The following is a 20,239-nucleotide window of genomic DNA, read 5'->3' on the forward strand; positions in this document are numbered from 1 at the left end:
ATAATCTTTTGTGATATACATTTCCAACTATACAAATTGAGAATAATTAATAGTTAATTTTCAAAAAAATAAAAACAGACAGAAGAGAAAGGAGTCAAGATTTTCTATGTTTGGTACCCAAAACTATAGAGATATCTATAGAAAAAGATGACAGATTTCCATGACACTTAGAGAGGCCTCATGTGGATGGAAATGGAGCACAGTACTCCCAGACTTCAGCTGGGACTCTTGTCACTTGTGGGTCCTCTGGCTATACTTTTTAATTAATACCTCCCAATTTGAAAGAAAACCTCTGGATGCACTTGCAGTAGTCATTTAATCACAATTGTCCTAGTCTTAAATGCTGTGACTTAATTAGCCAATTAGCGTGCACAGCCTGTTGTGCTTCTCTCATAGCTCACTGAATTATTTAAGCTGTCTCTATTCTGTGCACGCAAACAGCAGTGACCTCCAGTGAATAAAGAAAACATGGAGAATTTTTGACAGGACACATAACATACGCACATTATGTGTACACGAAAAATGTGGAGAATTTCTGGATATTAGCATTTCACAAACTCAGAGGTGGGTCAGTGTCATTACTTGAGGGCAAACATAAGTACTTTAAGGGGCATTTTGAGAGCATTTACTGGTACCGCTTAACCTAAAGACGAGCCACCCTGCAAATTGCTAAGGCCTTGTTTACATTAGTCTTCTCTCCCAGAAATAAGTCATACTTTTGCTACCACTGGTTAAGTTCTACTGATGGTAGTGCCAACATAGAAAAGGTTCCAATTTTGTTTTTGCTTTTTAAGAACAGTAGTGTGTCTTTTATATCTGCTATGTTCAGAATGATTCAATTTGAAGCTAAGTACCAGTCATAGCCTCAGAAAGCCTACCTACATTAGCATTCTCACTATTGCTACCACAGGTAGCAACAACAGGACTTTTTGTAGTCAGGATATACATTTTCTATATAAATATAAAATTCAGTGTGACATTCAAATTTATACATACTTGATAAGGCGGCCTTGTACCTCAAGGGAGAAATTTCAAATCTCATAAGTAAATAATTCTAATAGCCGCATTATAGATATAGCCTTCTGAATATGCAATATAATTTATTTTTAATGAGCGGGTGTGTGCAGTTATATAGGACACTTGTACCTTGGAGAAAAAAAAATCATGCTAGCAGTAAGCTACAGCACAAAGTACACTATCATCATCAGGGTTGGTTACAATGATTTTTTACTCTGAGACTCAAGAGCTCAGTGTCCCCAAAAACAAAAAGGGAGAGGTTGGAGAGGTACACAAAATAATGAAAAGAAAGGAAACCTGGCACTCCCATTTATGCTCTCTGCCTATACAAGAATAAATGAGAATAAAATGAAAAATGTAAAGAAAAAGTTTAAAATTAATAAACACTTTTCATGCTGTATATAATTAACCTGTGGAATTCACTGCCACAAGACAAAGTCCAACAACTTTGTGATACAGACCTCATTTACAACCTTTCATTTGTGATTTATTTTGTTTTCATTCTGATTTTTATTTTCTGCTCTGCCAGATGTAGGATTGTAATTCCATAGCAAGGGTTCCATTCCCATGAGTACAAAGCTCAGATCACCAGAATCCGGGGACAGTTTTAGACGCTCAAGTCAATATTTGCATGTTTTCATTTTATTTACTACTTAGATTCCTGTCACAAATCCAAACCTGCAAACCTGCTTCTACTGTTGCTCTCTCTCTCGTTTTCTCTGATGTTAACACCCTGTTCTCTCTTTTCCCACCCCTTCTTCTTCCTTCATCGTCCCGGAAACCTCCCCACCTGTTTTTGCAGCCTTTTTTTGCTGCCAAAATGACTTGTACCTATCCTTTGGCTCTTATCTCTTCCTGTAGTGTTGGTTTTGAGAATGAGGAAGGATGCCCTAGCCTATTGGTCAAACCTCAATTCTCACAGGTGTAGTGTCACGCCTATCCATACATTTGATCCATTTTTGTGAGTTCCTCCCCCCACCCCAAAAAAAAGCAGTGTGATCAGCCTTATTCAAAAATCTATAAATTATATTTTACATACTACTGTTCCTATGTAAACGTTCACACACATACACATCTAGACTAACTGGCAAACATACAGTTTATATCTATACATTCAGAGCTTTGGACCCTTAATTTACTGATGTGAAAGCAGCCCTGAAGTTTATGGAATTTTTTAATCTTATACAGCCTACTATTCTTTCTCTCCTACCACAACCAAGTGCACAACGCAAGTAATTTTTTCATCAGCTAAAGATGAGTCAACTATTCTGAACTAGCTCTCCTTGCAGATACCATGACATGAATCTCATACATCACTCACTATACTGTTGTAATACTGTTCATTATCCCTTCTTTACAAACATAAAAATAGGGCCAAAGAAATCCACCAGTTCTCTGAATTCTCCTTTAGGAGATTTGCTATGAGCTAGAAAGTGACATGACTGAAAAGCTCTCTTCCTAGATGATGTAACCTGGTTTGTTTGTCTCTTGCATTCTCTAAACAAAACAATTTACTGTGAAACAAGTGTGTTGCATAAGGGAACTGACTATTTTAAAGGGTTTGCCAGTTGGGGGCAATTACTCAAGGATCATGAATGGTTCCTGTCTTTCCATTACCAGAAACCCTCTTCATTCCTCATGTGACCCACTTCCACACTACCATTCAACATCACTGGCCTGGGGAAGCAGAAGAGAGAAAGCAGATCAGTTAGGAGAACATGTTTGTGGGGGTCTGTCAGAGATCCAGCAGGGTCCAGAGCAGCTGGAATCACATTTATATCTTTCTGTATTTGTCACTAGCTTTCTGACCATTTTCTCTTTAATCATCGATCTCACCCAGGTTTTAATTTTTTATTGTTTTGATTTCTTTAAGATGTCATCTTTGGACATCTAGGTTTTTTGCATTTGGGCTCTGAACCTCTAATTGCATCAGGCATTAAAGACCTTGCTTTCTGCCACTTGGCAAATAATCCCTCCCCAGACCGGTTCAAAACATTCAGATCAGCCAACAAAGCAAAATAACTATGGCCTTGTTGCTGAACCAGTCTGCAATGCTCAAGAATTGTCAATTCAGACAAAATCATCATGTCAGTCAATTAAAATTTTTTTAAATATTATATATATACATAAACTCACACACACACACCTCTCACTCACTATGAGCCTCCCCATTATGGAAGTGTGGGAAAGAGAAAGCTCCAAAAGCCAAAATATTTTAACAGCTTACTTTTTCATTTTTTTTGTCTCAGAAATCAGAGCTGAAATAGGCCTGTAAGAGTCAAAACTCTGGCATCTGTGTAGCTGCTGTATTATTTAAATGTGTGCACAGAGAGCTAGGGAAATGAAATGCTGCAGCTTTTCACACTCCCTAAAGATGCTGGGAGGTCACAAGCTAAACCCTCCATTCAAGCCTATCTGTCCTTCACCATACAGAAAAAAAAAACCTAGTGTTGGAAATACCACCGAGCTGGCCATCACTACTGCCAATATGAGCCAACAAGTTGTGGGATGTAGGGATTCAATCCTCCTGGATCATTCCTGTACAGAATGAAGGTCAAACATCTCCTCCCTGTCCCTCACCTGCCAAAACACCAAGCAACATGGGGATTTTTGTATAAGCCTCACTTTTTTTTTTTTCAGCAGGGGGGAGCAATTTGTATTAAATACTACAGCAACCGGGTAATGTCGTTAATGAGGCTGTAGGGACACCACCTTGGAACCACCATTTCCCATATGCGTTTACTATAGATAAAAACAAGATAATGGAAGTGCTAGAGTTCACTTGTCAAAGTGACTAAGATTCAGCACAAACTGGAAATGAACTACAGGGTCTGCTCCCCCTGAGGAATACTTCATCGTTCAGACCGGAAAGCTCCAGTGCTCTTTCAATTCTGTCAATAATTTATCTAGTTATCTGCAAGAATTTCTTCCAGTCACTAGTAGCATGATAGAGACAGCTTCAGAAAACTATATTGGACATCTTCTCTTTCTTTCTTGGCTGATAGTGTGCACACTGGTGACAGATATGGCACACTGGAGAGAGGAGAACACTAAGCATACCCATCTGTAGTTCCCCTTTCCAGACAATTCATGAAGCGAGCATACCTTCCACCATGTCATCTGCTGGGGGAGGAGGACAGCTAAAACCATCAGTTAAGAGAATGAAAGGCTAATGATACCAACTCTAGCAGTAGATGTAAAACCAAGAAGAGAATTTGTTTTCCCTACTGAAGTTATTACCAGTGTTTGTAAAGTATAAAGCACTTTGGAACAAGGAAGTTTGGCTGTGCAGGAAAACAGAGCAGCTAGGGTGTTCAAATGGTACATTTTCTGTATTGTATTAAAGATGTGTGATGTTTTTTCAAAGGTATTATATACACTAACACATACTATTGATAGAGGGGAGTTGGAACACTGTAATATAGGTCAGGCTCTGTTCAGAAATTCCCAAAGGATGTTTAACTTAATCCGAGCAGCCGGACACAGGCAGGAGTCTCAGTTTAACATTTCAGCTGGATTAGGCTTTCTTTAAGAGTGCATCACCTCCCTGTAGCAACACAGTGTGAGTATTAGAAAAAAGTCCCCATTATCTGAGTGTGACATTTGAACTCCAGGAAATTCAAACCCAACAATAAAAGTGTTACTAGCTGGACCAATCTGACTTACCTAAAAACATACAGTTCAAAATCATAAGTTCATTGCCCTAGAAACAAGCAAAAAATATAACACGTCCTCTTTGCAGATTTGTTTCACTTTTGTATTTCCCACACCACATCCTATCAAGTTATAAGAAGCCACGGCTTCCTCCATTGTACCAAGGTGAGATACTGCCCAAAAAACATGGCCGCAGGCCATATATACTGCTACCAGGCATAAAAACTTTTGCACTGCTTTTAAGAAAGAGCAAACATTTGAGAAATGTAGCTTCCCTACTCAAAGCATCTAGTAGCCATTATCTTCTAGAGGAGTTTGGGAGTTGAAAAACTGTAACTGGTTTTATTTGTATGAAGGAATGGTGACATCCAGTGGCCACATGAGCATGCTTTTACTTGCAATTCACAGCTTCCAGGTATTTCAAAGCAGAGCTGGAACAGAGTTCTAGAACAGTGGCTTTCAAACTTTTTTTCTGGTGACCCAGTTAAAGAAAATTGTTGATGCCCGTGACCCAGCGGAGCTGGGGCTGAGGGGTTTGGGGTGTGGGAGGGGCTCAGGGCTGGAGCAGAGGGCTGAGGGGGTGGGGCTGGGGATAAGGGTTTGGGGTGCAGGGGGACTCTGGGTTTGGGGGCTCAGGGCTGGGGCAGGGAGTGCAGGAGGGGGGCCAGGGCTCTAGCCTGGGGGTGTAGGCTCTCGGCTGGGGCTGAGGGGTTTGGGGTGCAGGAGGGGGCTTGGGTTTGGGAGGGCTCAGGGCTGGGGAAGGGGATTGGGGTGCAGATGGGGGTCAGGGCTCTGGATTGGGGTGCAGGCTCTCGGATGGGGCCAGGGATGTGCAGTTTGGGGTGCTGGAAGAGGCTCCAGGTTTGGGGGGGGCTCAGGCATGGGACTGTGGCGCAGGGTTGTGGTGCGGGCTTACCTCACATGGCTCCCGGTCAGCAGCACAGTGCGGGTGCTAAGGCAGGCTTCCTGCCTGTCCTGGCACCATGGACCACACTGCGCACTGGAAGCGGCCAGCAGCAGGTCCAGCTTCTAGGCGGAGGCGCACAAGCAGCTCAAGACAGCTCTCACCCACAGGCACCCCCGCCCAACTCCCATTGGCCAATGGGAGTGCAGAGCTGGTGCTCGGGGCAAGGGCAGCACGCAGAGCTCCATGGCCCCCCTGGCTGGGAGCTGGACCTGCTGCTGGCTGCTTCCGGGGGCGGGGCAGCACAGTGTTAGAACAGGTAGGGACGAGCAGCATGGCCAACGGGACTTTTACTGGCCTGGTCGGCGGTGCTGACCGGAGCCGCCACGACCCAGTGCCTGACATTCCGCGACCCAGTACTGGGTTTCGACCCACGGTTTGAAAACCACGGTTCTAGAACAAAGATATATGGTGAATGTGTGCACAAGCACCACATCACCCCTAGTTCTACAGTGTACTTAGTACAAATTCTCTTCTATCTCTGAAATTATTTTTGGATCAACTAGGTGACTTTTAATGCTCAGGGAAATATTCACCCACACTAGTAGCACTGCAGATACTAGACAAATTCCTCCTCATCACTCTCCCAGTCCTCAGAGCTGAATTGCAGAACTCCCAGCTATCACAGTCTTCCACTGCCACCTTGCTCTGCCAATCCTCCTCAACTTGACCTGTAACCCACCTTTATTTTAGTCTTAGACAACACCTGGTGTTGAAACTGCCTACTGATAAATCTGAGATGATTTTGTAACAGGCTTATGTCCAGTGGGAGCTAAGTCAAGTCCTCTACATTAGCTTATGATCTAAGCCAAGTTTGATGAAGGACTGGTCATTGTGTCAAAAATTTCTGTAGCTCTTAACTTTGAATGAGTCTGGATTACTGGGTGGTGTATTCAGGCAGGTATAGCAATGCTGCCTTTCTCCATTCATAGACACAGCCTAGTATTTCATATAATTTTCCACATAATATATATTTTTTGTAGAAAACAGATTGTAACAAAAAAAACCCAAAAAACTCATTCATGAAGACTGTCCATGAATTCCTGCCTGCTCAAAGAGTTTACTTTAGACTTGCAAAATTCTTTAATCCCTCAACTATTGGGGAGTGATTAAAGAATCCCTGGGACGATGAATCTTATCTGTGAAGCTGAAAGGACTTTGATTTTCCTAACCAAAACCCTAGTGGACATGACACAAATTCATACAATTTAGCATGATCGAAAATCTACGGTCAGGAGATACAGGACAACACTGAGATGCACTGAGCCATGTAAGGCAGCTTGTTCACCAACTATCTAAACCGTGCCTGGCTCTAGCCAATGTTATTTGTCCTCCACTTCCACAAAAATCATTCATCCCTGACAAGAGGCTAAAGGAAAAAACATAAAAAACTAGAAGATTAAAATGACCAGCCCTACAGAATGGATGGCTCAGGGGACCAGCTATAAAGCTATAGAGCTTTTCTTTTCCTACAAGTGTCTAGGACAGAGGTGGGCAAACTATGGCCCATGGGCCACATCCGGCCTGCGGGCTTCCTGACCCTTGAGCCCCCGGCCCCTCCTCTGCTGTCCCCTCTTCCCCGCAGCCTCAGTTTGCCATGCCGCCAGTGTGGCTTGTGCCGGCCCACCTCCGAGGCTTTCTAATAAGCCAATCCTGCCACTCTGAGCGGCATGTTAAGGTGGCGGGGGGTGGGTAAGGGGCAGAGGATCCTGGGGGGCAGTCAGGATGGGGAACGGGGGGGTTGGATAGGCATGGGAGTCCCAGGGGGCCTGTCAGGGGGCAGGGGTATAGATAGGGATCAGGGCACTCAGGGAACGGGGGTGGGGCGGTCGGTGATGGGGTGGGGTCCCGGGAGGGGCAGTTAGTCCCGGGAGGGGGTGCTCAGAGGACAAGGAACGGGGGGGTTGGATGGTCAGGGGTTCTGAGGGGGGCAGTCGGGGGCGGGAAGTGGGAGGGGATGGATAGGGGGCGGGGACCAGGCTATTTGGGGAGGCACCGCCTTCCCTACCTGGCCCTCCATACAGTTTCACAACCCCAATGTGGCCCTCGGGGCAAATAGTTTGCCCACCCCTGGTCTAGGACACATTGCTTGGGAAACTCTCACAGCTGCTGCTCAAACTATACCTGTTCAGTGGACACAGACACCTCAAGTCTCCAGAATTGACAATCTGCCATCATGCACCAGTGCTGCTGATTTTTAAAAAAGTTTATTAAAAAATCTGAATAACTGACGTGCAAGTTGGGGCCCCTCTGAATAGTTCCTTTTTCTCCAGGACCTGTTGGAATCCAGAAAGTTCCTTCATTTCCCCCCCACATTTTATATCTCCATCTTTCAAACACTGTCATGACTATCCTTCCAGCCAAGGCTGCCTGCATAAGTCCCCACCTGGAGCCAGTTAATGCTCTTTCTTAATCAGATGGCTTTGCAATAATTATTCCCATCACTGGCTTTCCCCATCCTCTCCCACCAGACTTAACACTTGGCCCCTGAAACATGCAAGTCTCTGCTGACCTGGAGTGTGAGCAAGATACCAAGAGACTACATATTTAATCCAATCTATTGCAGTGCACAGTACTATCCTGACATTTACTTAACACTTAGACTGAGGTGTTGTATGGGAGTAAATTTCTATTCCTGAGCTGGATGGACTTTTGGCTGTGTGCCCTTACAGGCAAGGCCAACAGGACTAAAATCAATTACACCATGCAGCAAAACAGTCAGCATTTTGCCTGCTATTCATGCACTACCCACGCTTCCATTTTGATTACTGTGGATACCAAACACCTATTTGAAACAGATTAAATATTACATAATCAGAAGCATAATTACCAAACAAAAGCAATATATGCTTTTAAGTTTGTGCACACATCTCTTCAGTGTCTTGTCTCCCTATTTAAATGTGGAAATTAAATACATGGACTGATCAGATTATTAAATGCTCTAACACAACCATGTAAAAACAGTTATGAAATACTACAATGAAACTAAACGAGAATGCAGATAATAAAATTTGGCATTGCAACCTCCATTATACCTGCTTTCACTCAACTGAATAGTTTTACTCAGCCGTCCCTGATCAAGTGGGTTGCCTTGTGCAGAAAAATGCTTTAAAACATGAGAACATTCTGAAATAGACATCACAAAAAACATTCAGCTTGCCCAGATTTATTCTCACTTGGAATACAGTTCAAAAAGCTTCTTTCAGCAAAGTCCTGTAAAAAAAATAGCCAATGCTTCAGCCAATCACAATTTTACATTTGAGTGACAGGCTAAATGCAAGACAGCAATCTTCAGCCTTGTGGAATTATAGCAAAACAGAAAATCGTAAATTAGAAAAGCACACCTTCCTATTATACTTTGATCTTCCAGAATCAGGCTGATAGGCACATCGGTTTCCTGTGCATGACCTGCTCAACACAAGCCAAAAGAGCAACATGATCGCTATGCCCAACAGGTTGGCATACCAAGATCTCCTGGACCAGCCTACAATGTCTTCAGAGGTCTGTCCCTCTGAAGACTGTTTAGAACCCTACAGATGAGGGATAAGAATATCAAAGGTTGGTATGGAAAACACTTGCTTTCATTAAGAGAACACTGCACTTTCCAATTAATCAATCCATCAACCTTCCCTGTAGGGAAGCATTCCCTACTATTTGGCCTCTCTTTTTCTTTGCACTACTGCTTGGTACTGGCTTTGCTCCACCCCAAAAAAATAACTCCCCCTCCTGAGAATTTATAGCTTTGAAATAAATAATTGTAAACTGTTCTGTCTCTCTTAGTAGTCATCTGGCCCACTACTGAACACATACGAAAAAAAATCTTTCCTCATAACTCAAACCAGTAATGGTGATGAAAGTTTATATGGAATGCATCCAATAGCTCAAATTCCTAGGGACAGGAGAGGACATCTGCTCATGAATCCACTGAAAGCCTTTATCTTCTTAGTGAGGCATGAGATACAGCTATTGCAAAAATAAAGCATAGATCTCCCTTTCCTTGGCTTTCTCAGCCATTGAAATCAATGACTCTCTAGGACCAAAGTAAAGGAAGTCTATTCATGGTCCACTTGCCAAAACCCATCTTCCTCTTGGTGGCTGCTATACCCTCCTTCCCTCTCCCTTTGTACCTGATACTCCCTTCCACTGGCAACTATTGCCCTCTTTTTCATTAGTTCACTTAGTTATTCTACAAGTCTCTACAAGTAATAGAAATTAAAGAAAGGAAAATTTAGTCTAGAAAATTTGTGGGGGTGGGGGGGAGGGGAGAAAGGAAGGCAGGAAGTATCCTAGTCATGAGATTTATTAAAGGGTGCAGGGTCTCCAGTATATCCGCCTTCATAGGAATATGGTCTCTCTGAGGAGATCTAGCACTCCTCTTGCATGAGGCTTTCCTTGTTTTGCTCAATCTGTCTTTCAAAGACCTAGAATGCAATTGAGCTGTTGGAACTGATGGGGAGCTGGGGTCCAGGGGAGTCTTTGGGCCTGAATCTGAAGCCGGATGAAGGGAGCACTCCATCACAAGTTTTAGTTCTCTGTCCATCTGGAGCAACTCTTGAAGCTTGTGCAGATCTTGCACTTTAAAGACACAGGCATATCCCTGAGGCAGTGATGTCAGAGTCAGCGGGTGGTTACCTGAGGCAGGAGTAGATGCAGACTAGAGCTGAGGCTGCTAGCGTGGAAACAGGCAGGAGCAGGAGCAGTCTGTTGAAACTACTCACAATAGAAATGCTCCTGACCAGGTAGCGATGTTGAACAGATTGGACAGACTGCTTCCCTTCGGAGCCTATATACCTACCTCAGCATCACCTGGGTGGGTCCTCAACTCTGGATTGGTTGAATGGTGTGGGGCCTATCAAAAGACCTTCAGGTAATTGCCTCTGATAACTCTCACACTCTGACTCAGGGATGATTCATCAGGCTTATGCTGAGTCAGGGATGACTCATCAGGCTTTAGCAGGCTCAAAGATATCACATCACACCTACTTCAAAAGGTGTTTACCAGGTGTCTTCAGTTTGTCAGGATATGACCAGTGGAATTTCCCAAAGTAGCTGGGGTACATCCTGGCTTTCAGCTGCTTCCCATGAGTGATCAGCTGGACCACTGCCCACCCAATCAACAAGGTACATGAGCTTCTCTTGGAGAACCTTAAGTCCAAGATCTGCCTCACCGGGTATACTTGCTGCCTCTGGACCATGACGGGAGGGAGGGAGAAAGAAAGAGAGAGAGAGACAGACACAGACAGGAGAGTAGGTGGCTTTATCTGTCCAGGAAAGGAGTTATCAATATACTTTTTCAGCGGGGATATATGAAATATCAGGTGCATCATCATCATATTGGCTAACTGGAGTTTGAAGACTACCAAGTTAACCTGTTGGATGATCTGGAATGGACTGAGATACCTGTAATCCAGCTTTCTTGAGGGCTAGGCAGCATCCTGGTGCTGCATCTAGTGTCATACTTTACCCCTGACCATGATGTGCAAGACTTTACAGGCAACTGTAGTTTTGGTCACCAGAAATTGAGAGACCAGTTTCATTGTTTCCAGTGACCGAAGTGGCCACCCAGGAGCGAGTCATGACACAACCAGAACATGGCCAGATGTTGTTGACCTTTGGGGACCTAGATCTGATCCTGCAATAAGAGAACACTATTCTTTATCAAGAAGTTTGAGTCGGGGCTGGGGCTGGATCTGTACTGGTGAACATTAATTTCACCACAAACAGATTGTGAGGCAGGGAAGACTTCACAAGGAACAATTAATCATTGTTGATTAGTACGTTGACAAAATGGCAAGGCTTCAAGACGCTGGTGGGTCTATCTCCCTTATACAGGTGCTGGTCCTGGTGAGGTAACATGTCAGGCTTACCATTCTGGGTACCAGGACAATAGGTCAGGATGAAATCAAATCAGGAGGGAAAAAAGGTACCAATAGATCTGGCGCTGAGAGCCTTTGCATTTCATAGGTACTCCAAATTCTTATGATCCATGAATACCTCAACCAGAAAACATGCACCTTCCAAGGGATGATCCCATTCCTCAAAGGTGGCAGTTCCTTGTGACAGACTTTGTAATTCTGTTCCACAGGTATCAACTTTCAGAAGCAGGATGCACAAAGATGGAGAACGCTCAGGGATCCATGATGCTAAGAGCACTGCTCTGATCACAGAGTCAGAGATGTCTGCTTTGAAAATGAAGGGTTTTGTCAGGTCCGGATGAAATATGACGGGCACTAATGTAAATGCTTCTTTCAGTTCATCAAAAGCAGACTGAGCTTCCTGATTCCAAACAAAGGCAGTGTCCTTCAGAAGCAGCTGGGTAACTGAACCACCTTCAAACACCCCTTGATGAAAGTGGCAAACCTCAGGAAGCACTGGACATCAGAGATGTTTCTCAGAGCTGCCCAGTCCACAACTGCAGACACTTTTTGGGGATCCATGCTTTACCCATTGGGGGGAAATGATATAGCCTAAAGTCAGAGGTGCATTGAACTCTCACTTCTTGGGTTTCCCATACAGGTAATTTGCTTCAAAACACTTAAGTACCAACCAGATGCATTGGTTATGAAGGGCTTGTTTTCCAAGATGAGAATGTTGTCTAAGTAGATCACTACAAACTGGTCCAGAACATCCCTAAATGTGTCATTGACAAAATACAGGAATGTGGTTGGGTTGTTGGAAAGACTTGAAGGGCATGATGTGGTATTCGAAATGGCCACAGCAGGTGTGAAACTACCTTCCAATCATGCCACTTGTACTCACTTAAAATTCTCTCTTTGTAGTTAAATAAACTTGTTTTATTCTTTAATCAAAACTAATTGAGTGTTGTCTTTAAACTGAACTGTGTGGGTAACTCCATTTAAAGTGGCAAACAGTTGTATGTTGACCCTTTACAGGAGGAACAAACCTCCAATATCTGGACTATCTACAAGAGGGCTGGACAGTGCAGAACACACATTTTGTGAGGAAAATCCGGGACTGGGACTGTGTTGGTGTTACTCTGCAAGTGGTAGCCAAGGTGGGTGTAAGCCAGAGTGTGACTGATGTGCGGCTGGCAGGCTGCAGCTATACACAGACACTCAATGGTGTTACCTGCTGCCTGGAAGGCTATCTGTGAGCAGCCCAGGTGGGAGCCTCAGCACAAAGCATTGTGAGGCCCCCACGATTGCAGGGCAGGTTGACACAACCTCTTACTGGTCTGGACTTCACCCTGGAATGTCATACCAATGTACAAAGTAATGGGACTACTGAATCCCCCCAAAACAATCCTATCCTACCTCCTTTCCCACCATCCACTTCATGGCCAGAAGTTTAAGAAAAAGAGGCTTTTAAAAGAAAAACATATTAACCACCTGCTGTAAGCTGACTCAATCAAAAGCTATAGGGAAACAGTACTGAAAAAGAAGAACTCTAACTCTCCTAATTATTTAATGCATAATGGCACAATAATAATAATGGCACTCCACTTACATAGCTCTTTCCACAATTTCATATTTTCAGATGGGGAAACTGATGCAAGGCACAATTTTATTCTAAAAGGATAGCTTAAAAGGAGAGAAATTGAAAGGAAAAAAAGATTTTCAGCTGAGATTTGAAATGATTTGGTACCACTGAGATGAAGAGATACACAAAGGTTGTGGCAGACAGTACAACTTCAGAGGAAAAGGTTTTCAAACCAACTATAGACAGATTTTGTGAAAGTGTGAAAAGACACCGACATCCCATAAAGTGAACGGGCAGACCACGGAGTGTTTGAAACACGTTGAGCAATGTGGCCACACTGTGTGAGAGAAACTGAAGCACATATTTTGGGACAGAAAAATGGACATGGATAAGGCACTAGTCACAAACACAGCAACTTTAGCCTCAATTCATTGGTGTGATGCTAAGCCCCTGCCTTTCCCTGGGATTCTTATGTTACTAAACCCTGCTTAGAGAATCTCTCTTTGTATCAGGTTCTAGAGAGCTTTTCCCAGACCTGAAGAAGAGCTCTATGGAGCTTGAAAGCTTGTTTCTCCACTGACAGAAGTTGGTCCAATAAAAGATATTACCTCACCCATCCTATATGTCTCATATCCTAGGACCAATATGGCTACAACACAGAAAACGTGTAATTATTTTCATTCATTCTCACTACTGCCCACAGAGTTCTGAATGGCAGCAGCAAACCTGACCAAAATTATACTCTGATTCGCAAAGTTCTGAGCACCAGTGGTGTCCCAGGGAATGCCTGTCTGCAGACTCAGGAGAACACTATATTAGATCACATATTAAGATCTATTAATCTATTAATTAGATCTACATATTAAGTATATTAAGAAACTCACTTTTGTAAACATACAAGTTAGAAACTTAATTTTAATTAAAGTTTAAATTCTGCAGATATTGATGGGTTAGGACCTCAATTGTCAGGGCAAGCTTTCTACTCACCAGTGACTGATGGTGATGGGGGCAGGGGAGAAGAGGGGGTTTGGCCTTGTTCTCTAAAAGCTTCCCAATGGCCCATCTTAGAAAACCATCTGTTCAGTTTGGAGTCTCAATAGAGTCTCAGAAGCCATTACAATGAAGGTTACTGAGATGGCAAACAACCTTTTACTTTTCAGTTCGGAAGCCTCTGGCTCTAGGGGTTTGATGCTAGAACTGAACTGTTAACCATTATTTATAAGATTCTATTAAGATTTTCAAACTTGTATCGCTTTGGTAGGTAAATGCTGTGGTTTAATGCTGGGAAGCCTTGTTTTGTTTTATTTTTTAAAGTAAAGGAATTCTACTTAGGCCTAGCATTGATGTATGTAATGATTATGGGTTAATAACTGAACAACTTTTTTAAGCTTACAACAATAAATTAATGAAAAAATAAAATTGAATTTTGCTGTGCTAGAGAAGTTCCCACACATTTTCATAGTGTGGAGCGCACCTTAGAACAACTGTGTTGTAGATAATCTACCCACTCACTGGTGATTGCACAGACCTCCCCCACACCTTCACAATTCCTTAACATCCCTGTTGCAACTACAGCAACTGCTCGCCTGGATGAAGTAATATTAGGAAAGTACTTATGTATTTTTAGCTTCCCTTAATATAATTTAGCAGCTGGAAATGAGATGCCAGAACCATGTGACCATCTAGCAGTCTGTGAATCACTATCAGGAAATATCAAAACAAAAAATTTTGTTTCAAAACAACATTTTGAAACAAAATTACAGTTTTCATTTTGACAAATAAAATATATTCAAACGACTGTCCACTCAAAACATTTTCATTTTGGTCAAAGTTTTGTTTTGAGATTTCTGATTCAAAAAACTTTTTCAAATTTTTCATTCCTTAAGAATTTTCTGATATTTTGACTTTCGCTTCTGATTTGAAAGGGAAACTAGTTTAAAAGTACTGAAGTTTCCAGCAGGCCACTTTCTGCGCACCTATAATCACAAGTCAGAGATATAGGGAGTTGTAGAAGTTAAATCTGTATGTAAGTGTAACTTTCAGGTTTCATGTTTAATTTGTTAAAAAAGTTAGATTCAAGTCCAAGAATTTCTAAAGGCCTAGCCATTACCATCAGATAGATTACCGTGGACATCACATGAGAGGTGGGTTTTGCATACTGCATAAGATTCCCTGTTGTCATCCTACTAAATACAAACCCAGAGATTTTTAGGCCTCTCAGATTTGCTTCCCAGAGGGCAATACATCAAACTGCAAGGTAGTCAACTACCTTCATCTCACACTGGAGGAAGATTCCTGTACAACTATTAGCGCCAGTAATTAGGCATCTCAAGGCCATATTTTCAGAAGTGTTCAACACTCACATCTGGTGCTATTTTTTTTGTTTGTTTGCCTATTTTAAAACAACAGCTCAGCACCTAGTAGCAACCACTGAGAACAATGAGGTGCCAGGGCTGAGCACTTATGAAGTGGGGCCCCTCAACTTCAAAATTGGTGTAAGTCTGAAAAAAAGGTCAGTAACCAGATATGGAAATATTTATCCTCCTTTACGCCAACTTTCCAAGTGCCATTTTGCATAGCACCAACAAAGATGGCTGCAACCGGCCCTATACCAAACAGGAAAAACTACATTATTTATGCTGTCCTGTGCACCGCTTCACCCTCCTATATTGACAGTCTGGGCTCTGTCCCATTTCTCAACAGGACAGTTAAAATCTCAAGCAAAGACAAAGAACAATGAAGTTAGCTGTTCTTAGCTGCATATATGAATTCATTAAGAATACTATTTTATGTACCACCACCATGATTTTCTCTGCCCGTCAACTTCAGGAAAAGTGCTGTGAGCAACATTGACCTCCATACCTGGCCTTCAATGACCTCACAAAGGCATTTGACTCTACCGATCATGAGGCTGTGGAGAATTCTCCTTTAATTTGAATGCCTGCCAAAATTTATTATGTTCTCTGACTCCTCCATGACAACATGTCTCTGACTGTTGTCAGCAATGGATCTGAAACAGACCCCTTCCTAGTCAAGATAGGAGTAAAGCAAGGTTGTGTCAGCTCCAACCTTTTTCTCCATCCTCCTTGCAGTCATCCTTCTTCTCATCCGTGACAAGCTCCTCCCTGGCCCGGACATTCAATACAGAATGGACAGCAAGCTCTTCAACCTCAGTCGCCTCCGATCCAAGACAAAACGATCACTAAGGCTGCGAGTTTGGCACGGAGGTCATGAAAGTCGACCTCTGTGACTTCTGCAGCAGCCAATGCAGCTCACCCAGGGGCTGCCTGAGCAGCTTAAGCAATCCCTGAGCCAGCCGCAACAGCCACTGCTGGGGCAGTCTCAGGCCACCATGTCCTTCTCCCGCAGCGGCAGCAGGAGTTTGGGTGTGGGCTCAGGGCTGGGGTGCAGGACGGGGTGAGGCCTCTGGACAGCGCTTACCGGGGGGTGGGGGGTAGGCGGGATGACTCCCTGGATGCGATTCCCGGCCGATTGGAGCTGCGGAGGCAGTGCTTGGGGTGGAGGCAGCGCGCAGAGCTGCCTGGCCACGCCGCCACCTAGGAGTAGAGGGAAGGGGATGTCACTGCTTCGGGGAGGCGTGAAGCCAGGCAGGTAGCATGCCAGCCCTACCCACATGTACCCACTGCACCCCTGGGCTGACTCCCCTCATTCCCTGCAAGATTTAGTCAGGGGTATATAGTACTAGGCTATGGAGAGGTCACCGGCCATGAATTTTTGTTTACTGCCCGTGACCTGTCCATGACTTTTACTAAAAATAGCCCTGACTAAACACAGCCTTAACTATCACTAAATCAGTCACTGAACTCCAATATGCAGATGGCTATGCCCTGTGCGCTCACTCAGAATATGATCTTCAAAAAATAGCCAACACTTTCTCTGAGGCCTATAACCAACTTGGTCTCACACTCAACACCAGGAAAACTAAGGTACTCCACCAACAAGCTCTGAATCACCAGGATCCTGCTCCGGTAATTCAGATCAATAAAGAAACCCTGGAGAACACAGAGCACTTCTTTTACCTCAGCAGCTACGTATCAGATAAAGCTGACATTGAGGAGGAAATTCAACAGTGCCTTCAAATGCGCCAGTGATGCTTTTGGACACTTGACAAAACATCTTCAAAAATCGTGACATTAAGAATCAAACCAAGCTTCTCATGTACCAGGCCATTGTTGTCCCTGCTCTCTTGTATGGTGCTGAAACCTGGGTCACGTACAGTAGACACCTCAAGGCTCTTGAATGATACCATCAATGGTGCCTCTGCAAGATCTTCCGAACCAGTGGGAAGACCAAGGCACCAGCATTAATGTTCTGTCCCAAGCCAAACCTCCAGCACTGATGCTATGATCATCCACCAACAACTCCACTGGGCTGGTCAAGTTCTTCGAACGCCAGAAAATCGAATCCTGAAGCAGGTCATGTTCTCACAATTGTGCCACGACCAATGGACAAGGGTGTGGGGGGAGTTCTTCAAAGACACCCTCAAAGCCAACATGAAGAAGTGCAATATTGACAAACTCATGGGAAACCGAAGTCCTCAATGACCTAAATGGAAAAGGACTTTGTGGCAAGGATCCCAGTATTTCGAGATCCAACAGAAACAGGAAATGGAGAAATGGAATAAAAGGAAAGAGCACACCGCAGCCCCACTCAACAATCTTGATCCACCCCTTCCATTGGGAAACGTCGACCCTAACTGTGACAAGATCTGTGGATCCTGGATTGGTCTCATTAGCCACCAGCAATAACTGACTATCATTATATGAAAGAGAACCATCCTTGAACCTCGAAGGATCGTGGACTACTACACTATTTTATGTTTCTTTTTCTTGAAAATTACAGTGTAGTATCACAATTTAAACTGCTCATTTCAGCATTTTGAGTCACCTGCCATACACAAACATGGTGGTCAAGTGAAAAACAGTTTCCACTAAAACTAACACAGTCAGTGATCTAATTGTTTGAACATTGCACCGCTATGCGGTAAAACCTTGTAGAACCCCTGTATTTACGCTGCCTACTGGTTCCTGCTATAAAAGTCCTGGGATTTTTTTTTCGGAGACGTTTTAACCCGCTACATTGTTTGCAGCAGACCTTTGAAATTTTGCAGGGAGGAAGCCCTCAGACAAGACATGTGCCTTTTGCTTGTGCCATAAAATTCTATTCAACGTGGCTAAGTTGTAAACTGTTAAGCCACCACTTCCCTTCTTTTACTTGCATTACTAAGGAAAATTCTGACAACATGCCAAAATTATAACCGAACTTGAACATGGTAACAAACAGAGCCTAAACTGCCATTCAAACAGCAGTGGCACAAATTTGTACTCAAAATGCCAGGGAACGACAAGAGCAGCCTGGGATGAGGGGAGGAAGAAGAGAGCCAGATCAAACTTCCCCCTGACCACAACCTCTGTCACATGGCTTGATAGGTCCATTTTGCCCTCTGGGGGCATCACAGGGGGCAAGTGTGTCTCCAACCCATGGAAGAGGTGGGAAGACCCAGGCTAGACTCCCCACAACTCCCGCTCCACCATTTTGGAAGAGTAGAGAGACCCCCCCCAACCCCGCCAAAAAAAAAGGGGGGAGGGAGGAAAATCCCAAGGCCTGCTTCTTGCACACTCTTCCAGTGTCACTTTCTGACACCAATGCTGAATAGTAAGTTCTTGGTTTGTTTGTTTATTTTTAAGTTCTTTTTCTTCATTTTCCATTTATTACATCATTAACTACAGCTTTTGGTATATGAGGGACAGTTCTGAGATACTGATGGATTTCAGAACTGAAGATACTCCAGTAGTCTTGCTTGACCCCTGTAATAACACAGGGGGTGATGTAACACATGAAGTTCTAAAAAGTGGCTGGTGGCCACTCACATCTTTAATAAAGAAGTGAAGCCTATAGAAACCGCAGCTTCCAGCTATACAATTCTTCATCTTGACGCAGACAGAAGGCTGCTGGAATCAAGACTGATCACTGCATACTAGCAGCCACAGTACCCATGGCCTACACCTCATAGTCAGAAGGTAAGATCAGCTCAAACACGCTCTGCCTTACAGATTTGAAGCCCCTCAGCTCAGGAACATCTGAGCTCCTGATATGCACATTTACCATTCTTTTCTTATTCTGGACTCCACTCTTTCAAACTATTTTAATACCCCTAAAAATTCAAAGAGTACAGTATTATAACAATACCACTTAGTGGCCTTAATGAAGCTTATTGTCTGTGACCTCTCAATGCTAACTTACCTTCTCTCCGCTAGAGTAGAAGAAGTATCGCAATCGGACAATGTTACAGTGATCCAACTTTCTCATGATCTGGAGCTCTCGGTTCTAAAAGAGAAAAAGCACCATAAGGTTAGAAAAATTGTTTTTTTGTTGTTGTTTTTTTTAAAATAGTGATGTTACGGTGTAGCGTGCACCTTAAATGTATTGGCCAAGAGCACATGAAAGCCACTGAATCAGGGATGCATTAGGAATGGGGTGTTGAAAAGAAAAAGTCTGGAAGTTTAAAGTAGCTCCTTTGTCATAAGTACCAAATGTGGTTTAGTCTGTCACATGTTGCTCCTCATTCCTCTTCCTCCAATTGTTTTAACTATAGTATTCAGGGGTGCAGATTTTCTTAAACTTAAGAGCGCTGTAATTAAACAACCAACCCAAGGTGTCGAGCACCGGAGCTTGTTGCTGTCAAGCAGATGCAATAAATATTGTATTCAAACTCAGTTAGTTTTCAGTTTGTATTTTCTAAGCTTTGAAAGCTACATATTCTAGTCTGAATGGTCAGCAGGCTTGAACTGTCCACAGAGTGGAATGGTAGTGATTTCACAGTTAAGGCTGCAGCAGGGTTTTAAATCTTTATTTTGAAGATGCTGTAAAAGTGATAAAAAACAGAACAGACGTTAACTGACAATAATTTATTTTTTTCGCGTTGGTTTGGAGCAGTATGGGTAGATACAACTAAGTGATCAAAAATAAATTCAAAAATTTTAAAAGGTGATTCCACCTGTTCTTGGAACCTTTTTGTCAGAAATGTCTAGAGTTCATGGATCTGATTTCTGCTTTGGACAATACTACGTAGAAGCAGGTACTCTCTTTTTCTTCACAATGTTTCTAAGCCGCTATTGAACAGCGGAGAGAGAGACAGAGACA

The 20,239-nt window shown here is 43.3% G+C and overlaps 1 protein-coding gene across 6 annotated transcripts in view; it reads right to left on the bottom strand.

Annotated features, from left to right (window-relative positions):
* Positions 1–20,239, bottom strand: part of GSK3B (glycogen synthase kinase 3 beta) — a 267,158-nt gene that overhangs the window by 121,830 nt on the left and 125,089 nt on the right. For all 6 annotated transcript variants that reach the window (XM_073309439.1, XM_073309445.1, XM_073309401.1 and 3 more), the window contains exon 3: positions 19,340–19,423. In XM_073309439.1, coding sequence (XP_073165540.1) covers positions 19,340–19,423 — 84 coding nt within the window. The remainder of the gene's footprint in view (positions 1–19,339; positions 19,424–20,239) is intronic.

Source organism: Lepidochelys kempii, chromosome 1 (assembly GCF_965140265.1).
Source record: "Lepidochelys kempii isolate rLepKem1 chromosome 1, rLepKem1.hap2, whole genome shotgun sequence".
Classification (NCBI taxonomy): Eukaryota; Metazoa; Chordata; order Testudines; family Cheloniidae; genus Lepidochelys; species Lepidochelys kempii.